The sequence below is a fragment of the Platalea leucorodia genome (assembly GCF_965183815.1).
Source record: "Platalea leucorodia genome assembly, chromosome: 5".
Taxonomy (NCBI): domain Eukaryota; kingdom Metazoa; phylum Chordata; class Aves; order Pelecaniformes; family Threskiornithidae; genus Platalea; species Platalea leucorodia.
In genome coordinates, this window is record NC_138827.1 from 52,433,213 (window position 1) to 52,453,587 (window position 20,375).

The window sequence follows — 20,375 nt, forward strand, 5'->3', positions numbered from 1 at the left end:
GGTCTATATTAATGCTGGAATATAGGTTTTATTTTTCTTTCTTCTTGTTCTTCTCTTATCTTGCCATGTCAATTTTTTGCCCAATTTGGGTGAAAATATTAAGCTGATGGTTGAGGTAAATGATCTGTTGTGGAAAGATTGGAAAGGGATGTTTTAGTTTCATCAGTGACTTTATTGTTGCCTTCCACTCTGGAGAAATCTTCAATGGTAACCTCTTTACATAAACACAAATTTTAATTTGGCGGGGGGGGGGGGGTGGGGGGGTGGGTTTTAATAGGTACTTCATGCTTTAGTATGTTAATCATTAAGTGGATGCTAATGATCTTCCAGGGTGGAAGGTGAGTTTGTGAGAAACCTGTATTCCAAAACCGTTTTCAGGTGCAGTGGCCAAAAAAAAGAAACCTGAAAAGCTCTTCAACTTATTAGTAATGCACAAACAAGAGCTGTTAGCACAATTTCTGCCTTTATATAAAAACTTGTTGTAAGCCAAACAAAACCTTAAAACCTGTGAGGCAAAGTAAAACTACCATTCTTAGAACTGCTTTAATAAGCTATTTTCTCTTCCTCACCTCTAAATGACAGCTGTTTCTGTGCTAAGTATGGATTTCTGTGCACAAAATGAATGTTTGTTTCTCTTAATGTATGTGGAAGAGTTATACTTCCTTATTTACTGTGTTACAGGAGTCCCACGCTGCCCAATTGCAGATCCTTATGGAATTTCTCAAAGTTGCCAGGAGAAACAAACGAGAGGTAACTTGCTTTGTGTTTCAGTGGTTGAGGTGTTGTCTGCTGCTTTCTACCAGTTCATTTCTATTTAAGTGATGTGTTAGCCTGGCATTATCTCTGCAAAGAAAAAGGCAAAGTGTGTTTGGGGAAGTCTCAGGCAGAGGACACATGGGTTTCAAGGAAAACTAATCTCTTTACATGTGACAGCTTCAATTTTTAATTGCTTGCCTTTTTGTCTCACACTGGTAAAGCATGTGGGAAGAAGGGAGCTTGAGGATAGAGATTCCTCACTGTAAATTTACATCAAATTCTTGAAACAAGATTTTTCTGTGATGGGGAAACTGAAGGATGGGGAAAGAGTGAAATCATCACTAACATTTTTTTTCTTTTAGTGTATCAAATGCAATAACTAATGCTGTGTCGTAAAAGAATGAATATTCTGTGCTCTTTCCTTATTTGTCTCAAAATGAGTGTCTCAATGAGAGAGGGTTCCATAATCACATACGTGGTTTTTCATGGTTTGGGACTTATAAATTATAATGTCATGCAATGCATAAACCCTAGTACCAGAAATATCCCAGAAACCTAGAAAAATAACTGTGAGAACAGCAAAAGGACAAGCTTTCTTGGAGGTCACGGTTTTTGATGAAAGATGAAGAAAAACGTAAGACCCAACAGCATGACTAAGGTCAAACTTGAACCACGTTAAGGCAATGTAAGAAGCCTTGTCCAGAATGGATGGATGGTCTGTTTATGGAGTCATCCCAAAGCAAGTTGTTTAGAGTCCATCCACCAACAGGTATCATGGCCTTCTGACCAGAACGAGCAGAGGTAATGGAAAGGAACTAACCAAAGGGGAAAACTGAGTCCAAGATAAAGTTGCATTTGTAGAGTATGAGACCTACTAGGCTAGGCATAGTATCCCATGAGAAGTGGTGAAAACAGTGCTTATTAGGATACCCAAATGTCAAGGGAACATGTGAGAGCCAAGATAATCTCTAGTGTACTAGACATATCAGTGAAGACAAAATGGCATGCTTCCACTTCTGATTCTGTTAGGTATGAAGCATACTATTTGTTTGATCCTTCAGGGTTAGAAAAAGTGGAGAAATATGTATTGTTATTTTTTTACTTAAACAGCAAAGGCACAAGTGTTGCTCAAAACCACTGAGGTATCTTTTAGCTTTCATTTTTTGAATGGTGGTAGAAGTTATTTTATGCCGACTTAGTCTACAAACACCTCTCAAATCTTCAGAATATCTATTTTAATCTTCTTGTATTAATAATATTTATATTATGCAGAGAATTTCAGAAGCTTGACCCATCTTCACTGCAGGAGTAATGCAGGCACTGGCCATTGTCCACTGGCACTCATTAAACACCTTCTATCAGGATTTGGTGCAGCTTGAGGGACCATTAAGATATTGGGGAAGTCTCCTGGGAACTCTGCCTTTGTCTGGGAGGTGAATTGAGAATAAGCGCTTCAGGAGTTTCATACACAGCTTGGCTGGGGTGCTCTTCCTTGGGTAATCCTGTGGTGATTCAATTGCAGGGTGTTTGGAGCAGTACCATGAAGTCAATGATGACTTTGCTTTCTCCTCCCCCAGTTGAAACTGATTTATAACAACTCTTACAGAAGGAGGGGCTGCTGATACCTACTTTAGTTTGCATGTGTTGAGTGGGAAGGATGAAGGGAAGGGAAATTGCATAGCTTCTGTTTTTTAACATACTGTAGCAGTGTTCCACCACTGACTGATTTTCAGCACTATGGCAAACCTTTCCCATCTCATCTGCATCTGCCCTTGGCTTTACTAATAATGTACAAGGATAGCATCTCTTTTTCTTTTTTTAAGGCTAAAGAAACCTAATTTTGGCTGCAGATCCTCTGAATATGGCCTTGGGAACGTCCTGAAGCCTATTGGGACATGTAGCTTATTTCAGATCCTCTCTGTCCCTGCTTATGTGTTCCCTCTGCCAAGATTTCCTCTGATGTTATTTCTTAACCCGCTTTATATTCAAACATGAAATGCAGACTGTCACATGTCAAAAGACTTTTCTGCAAGCCTGTGAGTTCTGTCCTTGCTGTAGTGGTTCACATCTGGCCTTGCCATTTATTTTGAAGGTGTATTGGGTTTGCGTGGCAAGGTTTTAGTAGTGGAGGGGCTACAGGGGTAGCTTCTGTGAGAAGCTGCTAGAAGCTTCTCCCATGTCTGATAGAACCATTGCCAGCTGGCTCCAAGATGGACCCACTGCTGGCAGAGGCTGGGCCACTCAGAGACGGTGGCAATGCATCTGTGACAATGCTTTTAAGAAGGAGGAATAAAAAAAACCCTGCAGGACTGCAGCCAGAGAGGAATGAGGATATGAGAGAAACAACTCTGCAGACACCAAGGTCAGTGAAGGAGGGGGAGGAGGTGCTCCAGGCACCGGGGCAGAGATTCCCCTGCAGCCTGTGGTGAAGACTGGCTGTGCCCGTGCAGCCCATGGAGGGTAATGGTGGAGCAGATACCCACCTGCAGCCCCTGGAGGACCCCATGCTGGAGCAGGTGGATGTGCCCCAAGGAGGCTGTGACCCTGTGGGAAGCCCGTGCTGGGCCAGGCTTCTGGCAGGACCTGTGGCCCTGTGGGGAGAGGAGCCCAGGCTGGAGCAGGTTTGCTGGCAGGACTTGTGACCCCATGGGGGACCCACGCTGGAGCAGTCTGTTCCTGAAGGACTGCACCCCGTGGAAGGGACCCACACTGGAGCAGTTCGTGAACAACTGCAGCTGGTCGGAAGGACTCATGTTGGAGAAGTTTGTGGAGAACTGTTTCCCATGGGAGGGACCCCACGCTGGAGCAGGGGAAGAGTGTGAGGAGTCATCCCCCTGAGGAGGAAGGGGCAGCAGAAACGATGTGTGGTGAACTGACTGCAACCCCCATTCCCCATACCCCTGTGCTGCTCAGGGGGGAGGAGGTAGAGAAATTGGGAGTAAAGTTAAGCCTAGGAAGAAGTGAGGGGTGGGGGGAAGTTGTTTTTAAGATTTGGTTTTATTTCTCATTATTCTACTCTGATTGGTATTAAATTAACCTAATGTCCCCAAGTCAAGTCTGTTTTGCCTGTGACAGTGATTGGTGAATGATCTTTCCCTGCCCTTTTTTCAACCCACGAGCTTTTCATTTTATTTTCTCTACCCTGTCCAGCTGAGGAGGCGGAGTGATAGAGTGGCTTTGGTGGGCACCTGGCATGAAGCCAGGGTCAACCCACCGCAGAGGGAAATGAGGACATGTCAGACTTGCTGCTAACAATCTTTCTTTTCACTTGATAAGGATAAGAAAGATGAGAACCGGTGGGTGGAAGCATGGAAAATGCAGTAGGATAGTTTTAGCAAGATTTCAAAATCTGTCTTCAGCAATCAAGATACACCTGTAGAGTAAACTAAGCCTCTTGATGCTTCCTTTCTAGTAAGTACCAAGGTCCTCCCTGTAGCTGGTGGAGTTTGTGACAAGTACTCCTTTCTGGAGAGAGTTTTGTGTGTGGGTAATGGAAGAGCTACTGTTTGGGAAAGGGCATGGCTTATGCTGGTGATGTGTCCAGGCTGCAGAAAGCACAAGATGCTAGTTTGGAAGCAGAGAAGGTGGGTTTAAGTGGCCACATTAATAATGCAGTAAAGCAGAGGAAGGTAATCAGAGCTTCAAAGTTTATTGTAGTTTCTTTTGATGCTGTAGTAGGTGACTGTTTAAGAAATAAGAATAGAATTTGAACACGTGTGGACCCTGGAACACTTCAGTGACATGTATTGCACATAGCTATGCGTCGTATGAGCAGGCTTTATTATGGGGAGGAGCACTATCTTTTTTTCCTTTCCTAATTCAAACTGGATTCTAGTAAAGATGACTGCAGACTAATTGCAATTTCACTCAGTAAGCCATAGCTGCAATATAAAGTTCTAAATAAATAAAAGCTGCTCTGTGTGTGGCTGAGAGTGCCTGATTCAAATTTTGGCTTAAATGTTTAAAGGAATGTAAAATTGCCTGGTAACTTTGTTTCCTAATATGCCTCTCTGAGCATTATTTATTGCACTATTTTATTAACAGGTTTTATTTATTACATACTGCAAGGTCTTACATAGAGGCTAGGTACTTTGTTAGTTAATACAGATATTGCCTTAAGAGTTAGTGTACCTGTATAATATTTCGTAATGAGTTCAGAGCATATAGTTAACCACCTGTAACCCTCCTTGCTTACTTCACTCGTAAGTTTTCTGGGTTTTATCTCCTGCCATCATGAAATGGTGACTTCTGAGCTTATTGGAGGGGGTTTATATCTAGAAGAAAACTGTATCTTTATAGACTTGTACTTAAGAATTCAGAATATTGCTGTAGTCAAGTATTTTGACAAATGCCTTTTTCTTGTACTTTCATCATTTCTCTAGAAGATAAATGTGAGGTTCAGCACCTGCAGAAGTTTCTATTAAAAATCCTGTTTTGATGTGTTCATAACTTTCCAAAACATTGATCTTTCAAGCTGAATTTTACTGCATGTTTTTTGCACAAAGGTATTTGCAAGTCCTTTTTCTTTTAAGTTTATATATAGTTTTCTTTTTGACCTATGGCAATATGGCAAAGAACCAAATCCTTGGCAATAACAACAGGGGAAAAAAAATTCTTACTTTGAGAAAAGATTGAAAACAAATGGCTGAAGCTTGAAAATACTTTTTCAACAAAGTAACAGATAGCTTTGGAGGGGAGAAATATATTGATCATCCACAATAGTTGGTTGTCTCTAAGGCAAACTTAGCATGCCTGTGTGCCTTTCCATATGTGTGCACAGTTAATTGAATGCATGCTCTCCATTTTTTTTGATCCAGCAGTCTCTTCTGTTGAAATCAAGGATCCAAGAAGTCTGGAAGGTCAAATTTAATAATAAAATACTTGACTTTGGGTTTTTATTCCTATTTTCAAGGGAAACCAAATGCAACAGCCTGTGACTCTTTAAAATTCACATTTTCATGCCAGAGTTTTAATGCTGTTAGCTTAGCTGTCTTGCATAAATACTTTTGCAAGTTCAACTCTGTTTACTTTTAAATGATCACGTGTTCTTTCACCTTGAATACTTTGTGAGAGCTGATTATATCAGTTAATACAAAAAATTCTCCCCTGTTTTATATTCATAACTTTAAAAAGAGGCCTTACTAACTGTCTAGTCAGGAGTTGAACGGTACCAAACGAAGTTAGACACCACCATATATATCATATATATAATTTGTCCTAAAACATTGTTAGCTCAGCTGCCTGATGGAGAGTTTGCTATTTCTGTGAAGTAACACCATTGCTTACTGAAGGAGAATACTGAGCTTGATGACTAGTATCACAAATCAAGTTCTACAACATACAGGTGATATTCCCTAGATGCATTCATGTTTCTATTGGCAGCTGTCACTTCATTTGTTTCATGGGTTTTTTCTTTCTAATAATGTCACATTAAGTCTCTTATATCTAACAAACAAGACCTCTTTCGTGTTGGCTAATGCTGGGGTCTGTTTTTAGTTGGTAAACATCCTGGGACAGAGAAGTAATGTTGAAATGTCTCAGGTTTGTGGCACTGTGTGCCTGCTCAGCATTTCAGAATATCATTGTTCTTTTCAGCCTCAAATGCATGTGTGAATCCAGCTGTCTTCACTTACTCCATATTGTGAGCATGTTAAATACTAAAAATAAGAGGAGTTATTAGTTATTGTGGGATAATTGCACGGAATTATAAGCATGAATTCTCCAGGGATGTCATTATGTTGTGTTAATCACTTCACCTGTCAAGTCTCATTGTTCTGCGCATACACACATGGATGAACTAATGAGTAAGCAAGAGGAGGTGACAGAACTAGAAATCAGTCATGCTCTTATGTTGTCATATAGTCTTGATTACATTCCAGGACTCCTGAGGTGAATTTATAGCTATAGTAATCTCTTTCCTATCCACTGCACTTAAATAACTGGTATTTTAAATCTATTTGCATTTCTAAGCTACTCAGTGAGAGACGTGAGCTCTGACTGCAGTGATAATAAGCCAAGGATACAGCTAGTGTATGAGCAGCAAGCTAGGGATTATCATATAAACATCAGTTTATAATAGGTGACTCTCCTTACTGCAGTGGAGAGGTCTTTCCAAAGAAAAAGAGGGGGCAACATAGTACTAGGAGCTAAGTGGCATGTACAGTGATGTATTAAACTCTAAGGCAATTAATCTAAATGTTTAGACAGCTTTGTTCCCTGCCTCAGATATTTCTCTTGTGACACTTTTCTATCAGACCCTATCAGTAAGCCTTCAAAGCATTACTCCTGCAACGCAAACTGGAGGATTTAAGTGAGGGGGAGGAAAACTTAAGATATGAAACACTTTTGATCAGCCAGACATATCCTTCCTCCTACCTTCAGGAACTGTGTGTGCTAAATAGCTCAACCAGGGTCTTGCCCTCAAACCTTTGTTAGCTTTTCCCTAGTTAAGAGGAAACATTTACGATTTGGAGGAAGTATTGATCAGAGAGAAGAAATATTCCCTGCAGATAAGCGTTATAGGCAGGCTGTCCATGTGTCTAAAAGGCTTGAATGCCATATTTAACCAATGAAAGTAACTTGTGGAGGCTCAGGTGTTCTTCTTGTCTTCATACCAAAAGAAACCTTGCATCTTTTTCTACTTGTGCAAAGACTTCATAACAGTGAAGTGTTAACAAATGGAATTTGATGTCAAAATAAGTGAGACTTGCAATTAATTTAAAAGGCTAAAGTCTCTGTAAACTCTTCCTTGCCATAGTTGCTTTGTATGTTATAATAGGCTCTGTATCAGAAGCAATATAGGAAGGAAAAACCCTGAGACAGACAAGACCTCCAACTGGTTTCCAGAGAGAAAAATTGATCTCATTTGTTGTTGAAGTATTGAGTTTTATGGGAAGAAATTAATTTCACTGCATACCTTTAGGAAAGGTTCATCTGTTGATAATTAAGTTTGCACTCAAGTTTGTTAGAGCACTAGTTGATGGAAGAACAAGAAGTAGGAAGAAATCATGTTGGATGAAGTTATGGGATAGAATGAATAGGTTATTTACAAAGACTACCTGATTTATCTTCCTCAGCTGGACAGATGCTAGTTTTCACCCTGTCCTGGTTGGTGCAATGGCTATGTGTGCTTGCAGGGGAAAAAAGATGCTTCCTCTGGTAATAGTCTGTCTTTTTGTCTTGATCTATGGTGTGATGGATATGTGAAGGTTTTGGTTTGGAGCCTTGAAGGTGTTTGACTGAATATAACAAGGCTTGTGAGCTTTCAACAGTGTGAATCCAGATGCTCTATTTAAGTTGCTTGGTGGGAATTGTGTTAGTGATTTTACAGTATTTCTGTAGAAAATAACTCCTGCTGTTCTTGTGCTTTTCCTAGAATTGGAAAGACAGTTGGTCAAGGGTGTATGACTCTTCCTAATGTGTTTTTCTAGGCTGTTTCTTTCTCGGCTGTCTCTGTGGCACTGGGAGGCTCTGCTGAGCTTTTTTGTAAACATTTAAAACTGGCACCAGGAGACCCAGTCAGGACCGCTTGCTATCTGTGCTGTACGAAGGATGAAGTCGCTGCCTCCTGAGGGGCCCGTAGTCCAGGAAAAACAGGAAGATCAAGGATGAAAACTCGGCACTATGCCCAGCTATGCTTGTTAGTCGATAGCCAGCTGAAATGAAACTCTGACCATCACCTGGTGTTTAGTGTTGAGCAAGTTCAAATTAATATTTCCACCCAAGAATCTTATATGGTAGTTCAGTGGCATGGTGGGGTGTGTCTGTCTCTGAGCAACTCTAACCAGGGGGTTTCCTTTCATCTGCATACTCCAGGGCTGAGGGTTGTCTTTGGAAGACTCTTTGTATGTCTGTCTAGACAGCTTCAGACTCGAACCAGAGTGTTTTGGAGGGGCCTTCCTGATGGGTGTAAAAGGGGTTTGGATCTGAAAGGTTACCTAAAAAGAATGACATGAGAGCCTGTGTTTCCTACTGTGGTGCCTTCTCTGGTAACTGCTGAGTGTAAGTTTTTTCTTCTTGGACATAGCTTTCAAATATTGTTTTGACCTATTGCTGCTAGTCTGTACGTTTGAACAAGAAGGTTGCCAGTGATCATGCCTTATATTCTTGAATTCGTCAGCTACCTCTGAAATGACTGAATTTCAAAGAGGGATGTTCACCTGCCTTTACTGGAAGCATTTACAACTGCTAGTTGTGGGGTGGGAGTCAGTTGCCTACTCACACTAGAGTAGTGTGTATTGTGTAACCTTGTTTGTTCTTGAAGTTTTGCTGTGAGTTTTGCTTAGATGAGACTAGCTCTGAGTTGTGCTGCTGGCTTGTTTTTCTTAACTGACATGCAGCTCCTTGATGTAAGAGAAGATCTTTCCAGTCCATTAGTTTTTGACTTGCATGTCTGAAATCCCTTTTCCACAGGTTATAAGAAACATAGGCTATTTTGAGGTCATCTTTTTTCTTTTGTATGCATGTATTTATCTAACTTGGGACTAGAACGTTATACCTGCTTCTTGTAGTCCATTCAGTGGAGTTGAAACAACTGCTTCTTAACTGCAAAATTGAAACCTTCTCCTTGTCCATGTCGGCCCTTTCAGTTCTGGGAAAGCATCTGTGTCTGAGAAGAGAGTTTATAGTATGTGCTTCTATTTTAGCATACATTTCAGTGCCCTACAGAGGGATCTGGACAGGCTGGATCATTGGGCTGGGGCCAACTATATGAGATTCAACGAGGTCAGGTGCCGGGTCCTGCACTTGGGTCACAACAGCCCCATGCAACGCTGCAGGCTGGGGGAGGAGTGGCTGGAGAGCTGCCTGGCAGAAAAGGACCTGGGGGTGTTGGTTGACAGCCGCCTGAACATGAGCCAGCAGTGTGCTCAGGTGGCCAAGAAGGCCAATGGCATCCTGGCTTGTATCAGGAATAGTGTGGCCAGCAGGACCAGGGAGGTGATAGTGCCCCTGTACTCGGCACTGGTGAGGCCGCACCTCGAGTGCTGTGTTCAGTTTTGGGCCCCTCACTACAAGAAGGACATTGAGGTGCTGGAGTGTGTCCAGAGGAGGGCAACGAAGCTGGTGAAGGGTCTAGAGCACAAGTCTTATGAGGAGCGGCTGAGGGAGCTGGGGTTGTTTAGTCTGGAGAAGAGGAGGCTGAGGGGAGACCTTATTGCTCTCTACAGCTACCTGAAAGGAGGCTCTAGTGAGGTGGGGGTCGGTCTCTTCTCCCTAGTAACAAGTGATAGGACGAGAGGAAACGTCCTCAAGCTGCGCCAGGGGAAGTTTAGGTTGGATATTAGGAAAAACTTCTTCACTGAAAGGGTAGTCAGGCACTGGCACAGGCTGCCCAGGGAAGTGGTTGAGTCTCCATCCCTGGAGGTATTTAAAAGACGAGTAGATGTGGTGCTTGAGGACATGGTTTAGTGGTGGACTTGGCAGTGCTAGGTTAACGGTTGGACCCGATGATCTTGAGGGTCTTTTTCCAACATTAACGATTCTATTTTTCAATGTGTTTTTGCTGACTTAATCTGAAGTTTGACAGGTGTGATTCTGCCTATCATTGGAACAGGACTTGGTTTGCTTTCTGTGCCCAACATAGTGAAAATCAAATTAAGGGCCTATAATTCATCTAGCTTTCCTTAAATGTTCCTCAGTGGCTGGCACTTATAAATCAGTAGTCTCATTTTTCAGAGTTTAATTGGAATGAATGTGGACTGATTTAAGGTCTTTGATAGATTAAAGCTAAACCATGAGACACTTGAGCCAACCTACCAAAAAAAAAGTCTCAACATGAGCATTAGTAACTCATCTGATGCTGAAAGTATGAGAAGATTCCCTAAAATAAGCATGAAACACATGTACCTAGTTTTTAGACTTGCTACTATTGGATAAGTTTTTGGTAGCTTCAAATTGCTTGCCTTAATATGACTAGAAGGAAGAATTAGTAAATGAAGTCCCAGACCTTGTACTTTTGACTCTGTGCAATAGCTAATAAAAGCTGGCCATTAAAAATAACTCTCTGCTCATGTTCCTGTAAAAAGGTCTCCTGTTTATGTGATGGGAACAACGTCAATTATTTTTCAGTTGTCCATTCTGGCTGTGAGCCAGTACATTGTAGAATAGCTGATTTCCTTGCTGTAATTTTGGAACTTCTAAGTGTTTTTGTAACTTCTTTTTAAATGGGATTTATGAAAGTGGGGGACTAATGGTATTTGTCTGCTAGAGCTGAGTATAGGCAGGACCCATGCTGTGCAAGTGTCACTTAACTTTACCACTAATCTTGGAGCTATAGCACCACCTGCTATTCTTGCTGTAGGTTTCAGAAGTGAAAATAGATTTATCTGTTATGGTGTAGTGGTTTGTAAATTATCTGTGGCAGTCTAGTTTTAAACCATTAAATTTGTGCTGTCTGTGACTCAAATATAAACTGAAACCTTCAGAGTAGAGAGATTAGGATATAAATACAATGTCATCTTATCCCAAGGAAGGAGAAGCCATGTTAGAAGTAGGTGTGGACCCAGCAGTCCTTTTCTTTCCTGTCTTCAGGGACAGAGATTTTTTAATGTTGAAAAGATAAATTAAAATGGTGGATTATCTAATGCAGAGCACACAGATATTTGGAATGCTGATCAATAGTGGGAGTTTAAGTGGTGGGTGTGTTTTTGTGTAAGCAAAACTTTCTGCCACTTAAAGGAGGATCAAGCTTAAGCACTCAAGTGAATAAGTCTCTGGGAGTAGCTTGCCAAATGTTCTTGGGAATATGTCATACTAAGAGTAATATGTCTTGCAATACTAAACTTTGGATTTGGGCAATTTGATATTCCCTTAAAATTGAAAATGACAAAAATTTGTCTGGCCTTTAGAGAATGTGTTGTGCTTAAGCTTTCAGTAGGCTTGCCAACTTGGTAACAGCTTCTGGTTGAATGCCACAGTGCTAGTTGTCTGTAGACTTTTATTGTGAGTTGAGGAGAGTCAGGTGGACTTTCAGTTCTCAATTTATTCATTAGACATGTGCATCTTAGTGAACCAGACTTCCATTGGAGCTGAGTTTTGTCTGTTTAGGTGCAGACTCAGAGCTCTCACCTAGAGAAGTGCATGTGTTCAAGTCTTGCAAGGTTGGGTATAGGCTGTGTGAGTGTTTGGATGGGACATGTCTGATGAATGAGAGTGGGAATTAGAACTGGTAAGCAGATGATGCTCTTGCTTAGGGATAAAAAAATCTCCAAGTCTGTGGCTTCACATTTGCTAGAGATGGGTGAAGCCAGGTTACTGACTGACTGAAAAGTAACTGCAAAAACCTGAAAAATATTATGTGTGACAGAAAGAAGGGAAAGGGGATGTTGGCTGATGAGAGCAGAAGTCCCCTTCTGACCCCTTCAGGGATAGCTCTCAGATTGACTGGAGGTTATGGTGTAATCCAAGGTAAGTATCACACCTTTGAATGAAATGCCACGTGGCGGTTGCTTGGTGCCAGGAGCAAATCTCTCTGTGGTCACAATAGGTGGGTTTTTTTTTTTTGGCCAATCTGAAGACTTTATCAGTAAGTTTAAATTGGCAGTTGGCAGGTTAACTGCTAGCAACAGAAATACTCTTAACACCTTTTAGCAAAGCATTTCATGTTTTGTTGAAGGGTGGAATGATCACTGTCTTTGTAGTGTTTTTTTCTAATTATGTTCAGTGTTTGTAAACCAGTTATACCTTGCATGGAAGATGTTAGAGGAGCATAAAAATATTAGTTTGAATAATATGGGTCTCTGTGGTTGATATCAAAGTACCTCACGCTTATGTTTTGTAATGTCTCACAATAACTTTGTCTTGAATGTGGTTCGTGTGCACACTTATGTTACATATCTATGCATATGAACTTCCTGCCCAGTGACTTTTGAATCATGTAGCATGCCTGTTAAGATAGTTCAGGTTCCTCTCTGAAAAGATCGTAATTTATCTTGGTGGTGGTGCAGTGCAGATTGATTTAGATCTCTTCCATTCTCTTATCCACAGCAATTGGAGCAGATCCAGAAGGAGCTAAGTGTTCTGGAAGAAGATATTAAACGAGTAGAGGTGAGGTGCCCAGACATTGTTCTGGCTCTGGCAATTTTTCATTTTCATCAAGCTGTCTGCCTTGCTGTGGGGCTGCTGTGTTAAATTTATGGCATTGGAGTCAGTGATGGGAAAATGAGCAGATAATGCTTTCCTTAATTTGTTTAGTTGATGTGTGCAAGCTGCAGGTTGGTAAGAGGGGGCTTTGTTGAAACCTAGGTCTTATATAATCATATCTTTCAATTTCTTTGTTTTGGTAGTAAGTATTATAGAATAATTGTTAGAAATCAACAGCCAGTATATTGATCATAACTTAAGATTTCTGTACATTGCAGTGTTCTGGCTATTTGCAAAGGCTGTTTAAATCTTAGCAGCATGCCATGCTTGAAATGGAGAGGTATTGGGGGGTGCACAAGAAAGCTGTAATGCAGAGACTGGATAGGAGCAGAAGCAGCTCCTGCTGCATGTCAAAACAGAGGCAATCTGCTACCTCATGATATAATTCTCTTAATTCCTTAATGATGGGGATCTCTTGAGATTTTTGTTAAGAATTATTCTCCAAGTATTTGTAAACCCAGCAGCTCAATCCTTCTGTCCTTATTGAATCCTTAGGTTTCTCCTTGGTCCTTTCCTCTAATTCTAGTGTTTTGATCTTGGAATAGGAAACTAATGTTTCAGGAATGCATCAGACTGCCACCTCTCAAAATAGCATTCCCTTGAAGCTTCTTGGGAATCAGTTTGCAGGTCTGCTTCTCTCTTCTTGCTCATCTTGAGCAGTCAGCACGAGATCCCAACCACTGCCCAAAAGCCTTTTAGATTTCTTCACTTCTGATTTATACACATGCTGATGAATTAGCAAAATATAAATAGAACTGACGACTGCAGGAACTTCCCTTCAGCTGATAGCTACGCAAATTGTAACTTGGTAGATAATGGCATTTTTCAGACCTATTTCCCTAAACATTTCTCAGCTCTTGGGAAATAAGTATACCTTAGCATGTTTCCTTGAGACTAGTAAAATAGGTCTTCAGATCTAGGAGAAGCTATTCCCAAAGCTGCGGGATCCCTCGAAGAATATCTAGCTACCTGCTTTTCTGCTCTTTAATCAGGCACTTCAGTGGACTGCAGGTGGGGTATGTATCTGGTGTGTAATAGTGACCTTGGTTCTGACCTCTAAAGCCTGGGATCTCTCTCATCACGAATATCCTACTTTCCATGTAACAACTAATGGGCACCTAGTGGGAACTTGTAAAGCATCAGTAATGTTGTCCTGGAACACTTTGCCCCCCTAACTAATGAGCCGCAGCATCCTGCATAGCTTCCATTTCTCAAACAGATGAAAGGTACAGTCTCATACTGGGTACACAGCAGTGATTTAGTCTGGCAGTGACAAAGCCAAGTTTCTATGCAAAGTTTCTCTTGTGCACTTGCCCCACAGAAGACTGATAGATCCTCTTTTAAGTCCGGGGCACAATACCACCTTTGCCCTGTCATCTTGTGGCTGTTCTTGCCATGACCCATGTCCAGCATTACTTTCCAGCTATGAAGGCTATTGGATAAGTTTCCACGTATCTCAAAAATGCAGTTACAGCTTGCTTGTTCTGCCATGCATAAGAGAGGTGCTGGGTTAGAGACAATTGGATGCTAACCAAATCCATTGATTTTTGGAATATAAACTCCAGAACTGCCTCTTTTGGGGCAAAAAGCCCTGCAGTTGTAGGATTTCTGAAACCCTGTTGGAATGATAACTGAATAAAAAATTTGAAGAAAATCAATGTTTCTTCAGGTATAGTAAAGACTTCTGGGTGAGAGTTGAATAAATGTAGATACAGTTGGTTATCTGCTTGGAAAAAAACAAAAAATTACTATGTGAACACCGTATATTAGACGGTGCCTATTATTCATGTTTTGTCAGCTTTGCTGTAACATGGCTTTCTGTTTCAGGAAATGAGTGGCTTGTACTCCCCAGTCAGTGAGGACAGTACGGTGCCGCAGTTCGAGGCTCCCTCACCTTCACACAGGTATGGAGCTTACACCTCAGAACTCGGATTTCAAGCTGTACATATTGCACTGTACTTGCTAGTCCTCTCCTTGCCATGCCCAAAACACAAGCAAAACTAGTTTGAGTGCCATACAATATTTTCCTGTTCTATTTTTGATTGGTATAAACTTCATGTGAACAAAGCAGTGAAGAAAAAAAAAAAAAATCTGAGTTTGCAGTTGGATGAAAAGTCTACTCTAAACCAGATGCTGTGGAAAGCTGATGGTTTTAAATGTAGCGTGGATTAGTTAACTTGTCATAAACCTTTGCTATGGTATGAAATCTTACTCTTAAATACATGCTAACTTTTCTGAACACTATGCAGCTCTGCTTGGCATGTGAAAGGTCTTAATTTTGTATGATATTGTTGTCCTCCAGCTTCCCTACTTACCATGAATGGCTAAAGGCTCACAGGATCAAAATTTAAAATACACAGCCTATTGATTCTGTTTATCTGCTGTCTGTTCTGATTTAATGAAATGCCTCTCTAATAACACATTTTCAATGTGGATTTTTGTCTGGAATATTGCGTAGTCTGGTTTCTTGATGATAAAATGGCAGATGCTTTTTGTGTCTACGTTGCATGTGCCAGGGTTTGAAGTGCTCTACTTCTTTATCACAGTGGTTTTTGTTTGTAAGAAAGCTCTGATTTTATTCAGTGATCATCTCTCCTACCTCTCCCCAGTGTATTTTCCTAGTAGTAGAGCTCTATAAACTATTTACTTCTGTTATAAAATTGTACTGGTACCTTTTCTGTAATTAGCAGTTTTAAACCTAATAGCTCAGAAGTAAGTAAGACAAAATGATCAGATTTCCTCCCCTACAGAGATTTAGATACGGTGCTCTGGTAAGGAGCCTAGCAATATTGGCTGGGAATTCTTACCAGGATGCTATTTCTGGACACAGAGACCAGAATCTTTCATATTTCTATGAAGCTCTGGTTGGCCCTGAGAGAAAGGACAGGAATATGGCTGAGATGGATGGGAACAGTGTTATTCCACCCTTTGCTGCTTGCCTAATTTTTGGGTGCAGGTGTGTTTTTGATGTGGGTTATTGCTGTTTTACCAAGCATCAGGTTTGTGAAGCTGATCAGATTCTTGTCAGGCTCTATGAGTTTTACTGGCTATTAAATAGCTTGCTTGCTGTTTGCTTCATAGTACTGCTGCTTGGGGAAAACTTGAGCGCTGTTTGGGCTGAATATGTTACATGTTGAATGCCTTCAGGCCTAGAAACCTTTCTTTTTTAACAAAAGACTGTACTTACGAAAGGAAATGTATCTGTCTTACTTGAGCCAAGCTAACAAACAAGCTCCCAAAGAACTTCTTTATCTGTTGAAAGCTGGAATAACATCTTAAGCCCCAGAGTTTTGGTGAAAGAGTTGGGGGGGGGGAGGGGATCGGGGGGGGGGGGGGGGAATCTGCTGTGAGGCCTACACTGGTTTCAGTCTACTGAGAATTTCTTATTATTCCTTTATATCTCTTTATTTCATGTCCTAGGATCAATCATTCTCAGTTCTTGCTTTTGAAGATATAAGATAGTGTCCAAAATATTTTAGTGAGTTTGGATCAGTGTGCTTAACCTGAGGTCTGCTAGGAGATGGCGGTGGGTTAGACTATGGTGGGTGCAGAGTCCATGGGCTCTTTTTCTTGCTTGATCTTCTTATGCTAGTCTGGTTCCATCTTAGCTATGTCTTCAGCTTTTGGGTTTTTCCTCTGGTACCGCATGCCAGGGGTGTGATATAATACCATGTTTAGGGGTCTTACAGGGTATGTAGGATTGCCTTTTTCTCTCTGCTTGAGAAGACCCCTTTTCTGTTTCTCAATCACATTCCTGTGTTAAGAGGTAGTCTTGAGTGGTTGAAGAGAAAATAGTATGTGAAGGAAGTGTCTGAGCAGACATGAGTTTGTTGCTGGACCCTTGTAACTTCTATCCCTGCCCTATCCGTACTGTTTTGTGTAATTCAAGTAATTGAATTGGTTTGAATTACCAGAACTCAGATTCTAGAAAGGTCTACCACTTGAAATTTGTTTTCTTTTCAACATAAAATGTAAATTTTGGAGAGTATCTCAAGAACTGTAACTTTGATTCCTCCTTGGAAAGAATGCTGCAGAAAAACTGATAGGAGCTTTAAAATACGCTGATTTTTTTCAGCTCTGTTAACTGAAATATTTAATCTCCAAAGTGCATTTTAGAGATGCTGTGAACCAGTAAGAAGGAAATACTAATATAGTTTGAGATGGCTTCACTTCCATGTTAAAATGTTATTAAACCTGCAGAGACTTTTAAACTTATCAGGGAATTAAAATGGTATATTTAGATTGGAATACAGCTTGTTAACATGCTTAACACCCTGCTAATGAAATATAATTGTATAAAATTTTACTAATGTGTGTTATAGCACAAGGTTATCATAGACCCGTGCTGAGATGAAGAGAATGTCTTTAGCCTTTGAATTTGAAGTTCAAGAAAATAGAGTTCTTTGGAATTTGTTTTTATCTGGTCTCTAGTGCCTTGCCCTTATTCATCTACTTCCTCTAAATCACAGGCTTCCTTCATTAATGCTCTGTTTCTTTTCATTGTTTGTAGCTTTTTTCCCCCCACACTCTTCACATCTTGAAAATGTGAAATTACTATGCCTCCCCCCATCTTCCTTCATAAGTTCTTTAGCAAAAAAAAACAAGTATGGCTATCATGTTGAATACGTTCTTGGCCTCAAGAAACACGTGTTTTCTCTTATGCTGGTACAGGGTATGATGAAATATTAAATTGGGTAATAGCACAGCACTTGTTTACAGTGTTGCAGATTGCTGGGCTTGTATACTAATAGAGAACAAGAGGGGAAGAATAAGGGAAAAGAACAAATAGTTCTGTGTAGGGTTTTTCTGAACAGGCGTGCATGCTATTTTTGCTACCAGTAAATGGTGCAAACAGGAGATACAAATAAGCAACTTCTCTGTGACTACATATTCAGGCAGTAATAGCAAATAACAAACTATCACTCTAAAAGGAGTTTCTGGGGAAAGATTCTGATCTAAAAATTAGTTGCCTGGTAACTCTGATTCAGTTATTGAAATCCTGATCTTCTTCCCCTCCATTTGTTCTAATTACTCCCTCCCACCCCCGTAAGGGTATAGCAAATGGGATTTTTAGTCTGCAGGTTGCTGTGTTTTTGTTTTGTTCCAGGTTTTTGAATATGTCGTGTTAGTGTAGCTGAATTTCCTAATTGAACCTAATGTTACAGCTTTTAAAAAAAAAAAATCAGAGGGAACTTTTGTAATTTTCTGATTATTTGCTTCCTGTTTTTAAAAGGAAAAACATTCAAGTGTATGCCAGTTAACTCAGCTATGGGCACCACACAGAAATTGCTATGAATTTGTATTCTGGTTAGGGAGATGACGTCTGCACTCTGGAAGGCTTTACATCACCAGACAACCTGCAGCAAAACAAGACCAGGAGCTATAAATTCTGTGTTTTGCTGTTAATTGCCGCTATACCTGTCTCAGAGTGGAGTACCTTTTCATTGCTTTCCAGCCGAGCATCTTATTCATGCTGTTCCTGGCAGGATCTGCTATATGTGTTTCATTATTTCATGTGGCCACAGTCTAATTTAAAGTTCATTGTCCCTGACCATGCCTGAAACAGCTCTGCTGTTTTCTCCCTTGCAATAGCTCGCAGCAAATAATAATGATTTTTATCCCTCAGATTTTCTTGGTTTGTAGCTTTTGTCTTGCCTGTAACAGAAGCCAAATCAATCTCATCTTACAAGTTAACCACTAATGAGACTTTAAAATCATCTCTCATCTTCTGTTTCTACTTTCCTCCACCTCCAGGGGAGCTTTAAAACATTCGGAGACATATTTAAGCACTACTACCACTGTTTCATCCTTCTAGACTTACAGGTACCCTGACTGGCATTTCAGCCAAACCACTTGTTTTATGACCAAGAACGTCAAGTTTCTGCATCAGTTCTGGCAGCTGTTACATAAACATCAATAGGTACAATCATCTTTTACAAAACCAGGACCTATGGCAGTGTTCTGGCAGGTTTTTAAAGAAACCTTCAGTTTTCCCAAGCAATGCTTAAATCTAAGGTTACCTCGTAAGTAAGACTAAGAATGATGAACCCAGGTTGTTTCTTTTCTGTCCAAACCAAATGACATAGCGGAAGCAAGTGAGTTATAAAGATTTTTAGAAACAAATCATGGTGATGTCTGTAATGTGTTCTCCATAATTAATAAAATGGTGTTCTTGCGTACTAACCTTTACTTGTCCTAAAAGTATTTTAAATTTTTGAGTGATAAGGGTGCTTTAACCTGGCTCTGGTGTTTTATTGAGAGAGCTAAATATTTTGCCCATATGTGCAAGAATACTGAACCACCTGTTTTCTGCTTGTATCAGTAGATCCTTTTGCAGTTTTGAAAGTTAAATCTCTTGAGTTTGCATATGTATGTTATGTTTTGAAAACAGTGATTTAAGGTATGTTGTGTCATTATAGATACTATGTAGCTATGTATGGTGTAGCATTTTCTAATAATAGTAATCCTGGCTGTCAGTATTTTTTTTAGTTTATTTCTGTATTTTATTACTTCTGTCTGTTTTGTGTGTCTTCAGAGATGTCTAGAATACTAGTGTCTGTCTTAAGCTGATTTCTCTAGCTTTTCTCTTCACAGTGCTGTTTCAAATGCCATGGCATTAAACTTTTTTTTTTTGAAAGGAACTGAAAACCAATGGTAGCATGTTATTTTCAGAATGTCTTATCCTGCATATTTCATACAAAAGATATGCTTTTGCATTCTAATTAGAAAGCATTAGATTGCACTACATATAGTTGTGTGTGACAGCATTCTGCTCTAGGATATCCCTGTACTTAAAAAAAAAATCTCCCCCAAACAAAAAATAACCCTGTTCCCTGTCTGTAAAATGAATTTTAAAGGTAAGCATGCTGCAGGATGTAAAGGGGGGACTAGCAAACAGGTTAAATTATAAAGGATGGTTGTACAGTGATTTAAGCAGACTGTTTCTTTTGGTTTTGCAGTAGTATTATTGACTCTACGGAGTATAGCCAGCCTCCAGGCTTCAGTGGCAGTTCTCAGGTAAGGTAATACATGTGTCTGTGTACTGGGGGGATGGGAGAGTAAATGTGGAGGGTGGGCAGAGATTAGGCACAATTCTGTCCATCTCCAGGGTACTGGTCATCTTGAGTCTTGTAAATGCTTTTAACTGGTTGTGTGGGCAAACTGGAGCCAAGACTACAGCTGTAGAAATGACTGTGCATGATTGTGAGTGTCCACACTGACACTATGAAAGAAATCTGGTCTAATATATTTAGACATGTGACTTTCTTCCCAAAGCTCCCTGTTCCAGGGAAGAGGGGATATTTTTTGCTCTCCATCTCCTCTCCAAAGTGGGCTGCATTTGGGAAGGGAGGTAAATCCCTGACCCTTTGCATTGACTTAAATAGCTTTGGATCAAGCTTGACTTTCAAAACAAGAAATGTTCAGCTTGACTTTCAAAACAAGAAGCATTCATTCTCCAAACATACAGCTGTTTTGTA

At 40.4% G+C, this 20,375-nt stretch overlaps 1 protein-coding gene across 3 annotated transcripts in view; it reads left to right on the forward strand.

Moving 5' to 3' along the window:
- COP1 (COP1 E3 ubiquitin ligase) overlaps positions 1-20,375 on the forward strand; it is a 132,592-nt gene that overhangs the window by 14,113 nt on the left and 98,104 nt on the right. For all 3 annotated transcript variants that reach the window (XR_014228161.1, XM_082311800.1, XM_082311801.1), the window contains exons 6-9: positions 682-750; positions 12,742-12,801; positions 14,725-14,801; positions 19,857-19,914. Coding sequence is in view for 2 of the 3 variants with exons in the window: in XM_082311800.1 (XP_082167926.1) it covers positions 682-750; positions 12,742-12,801; positions 14,725-14,801; positions 19,857-19,914 (264 nt within the window). In the remaining variant the exon portion in view is untranslated. The remainder of the gene's footprint in view (positions 1-681; positions 751-12,741; positions 12,802-14,724; positions 14,802-19,856; positions 19,915-20,375) is intronic.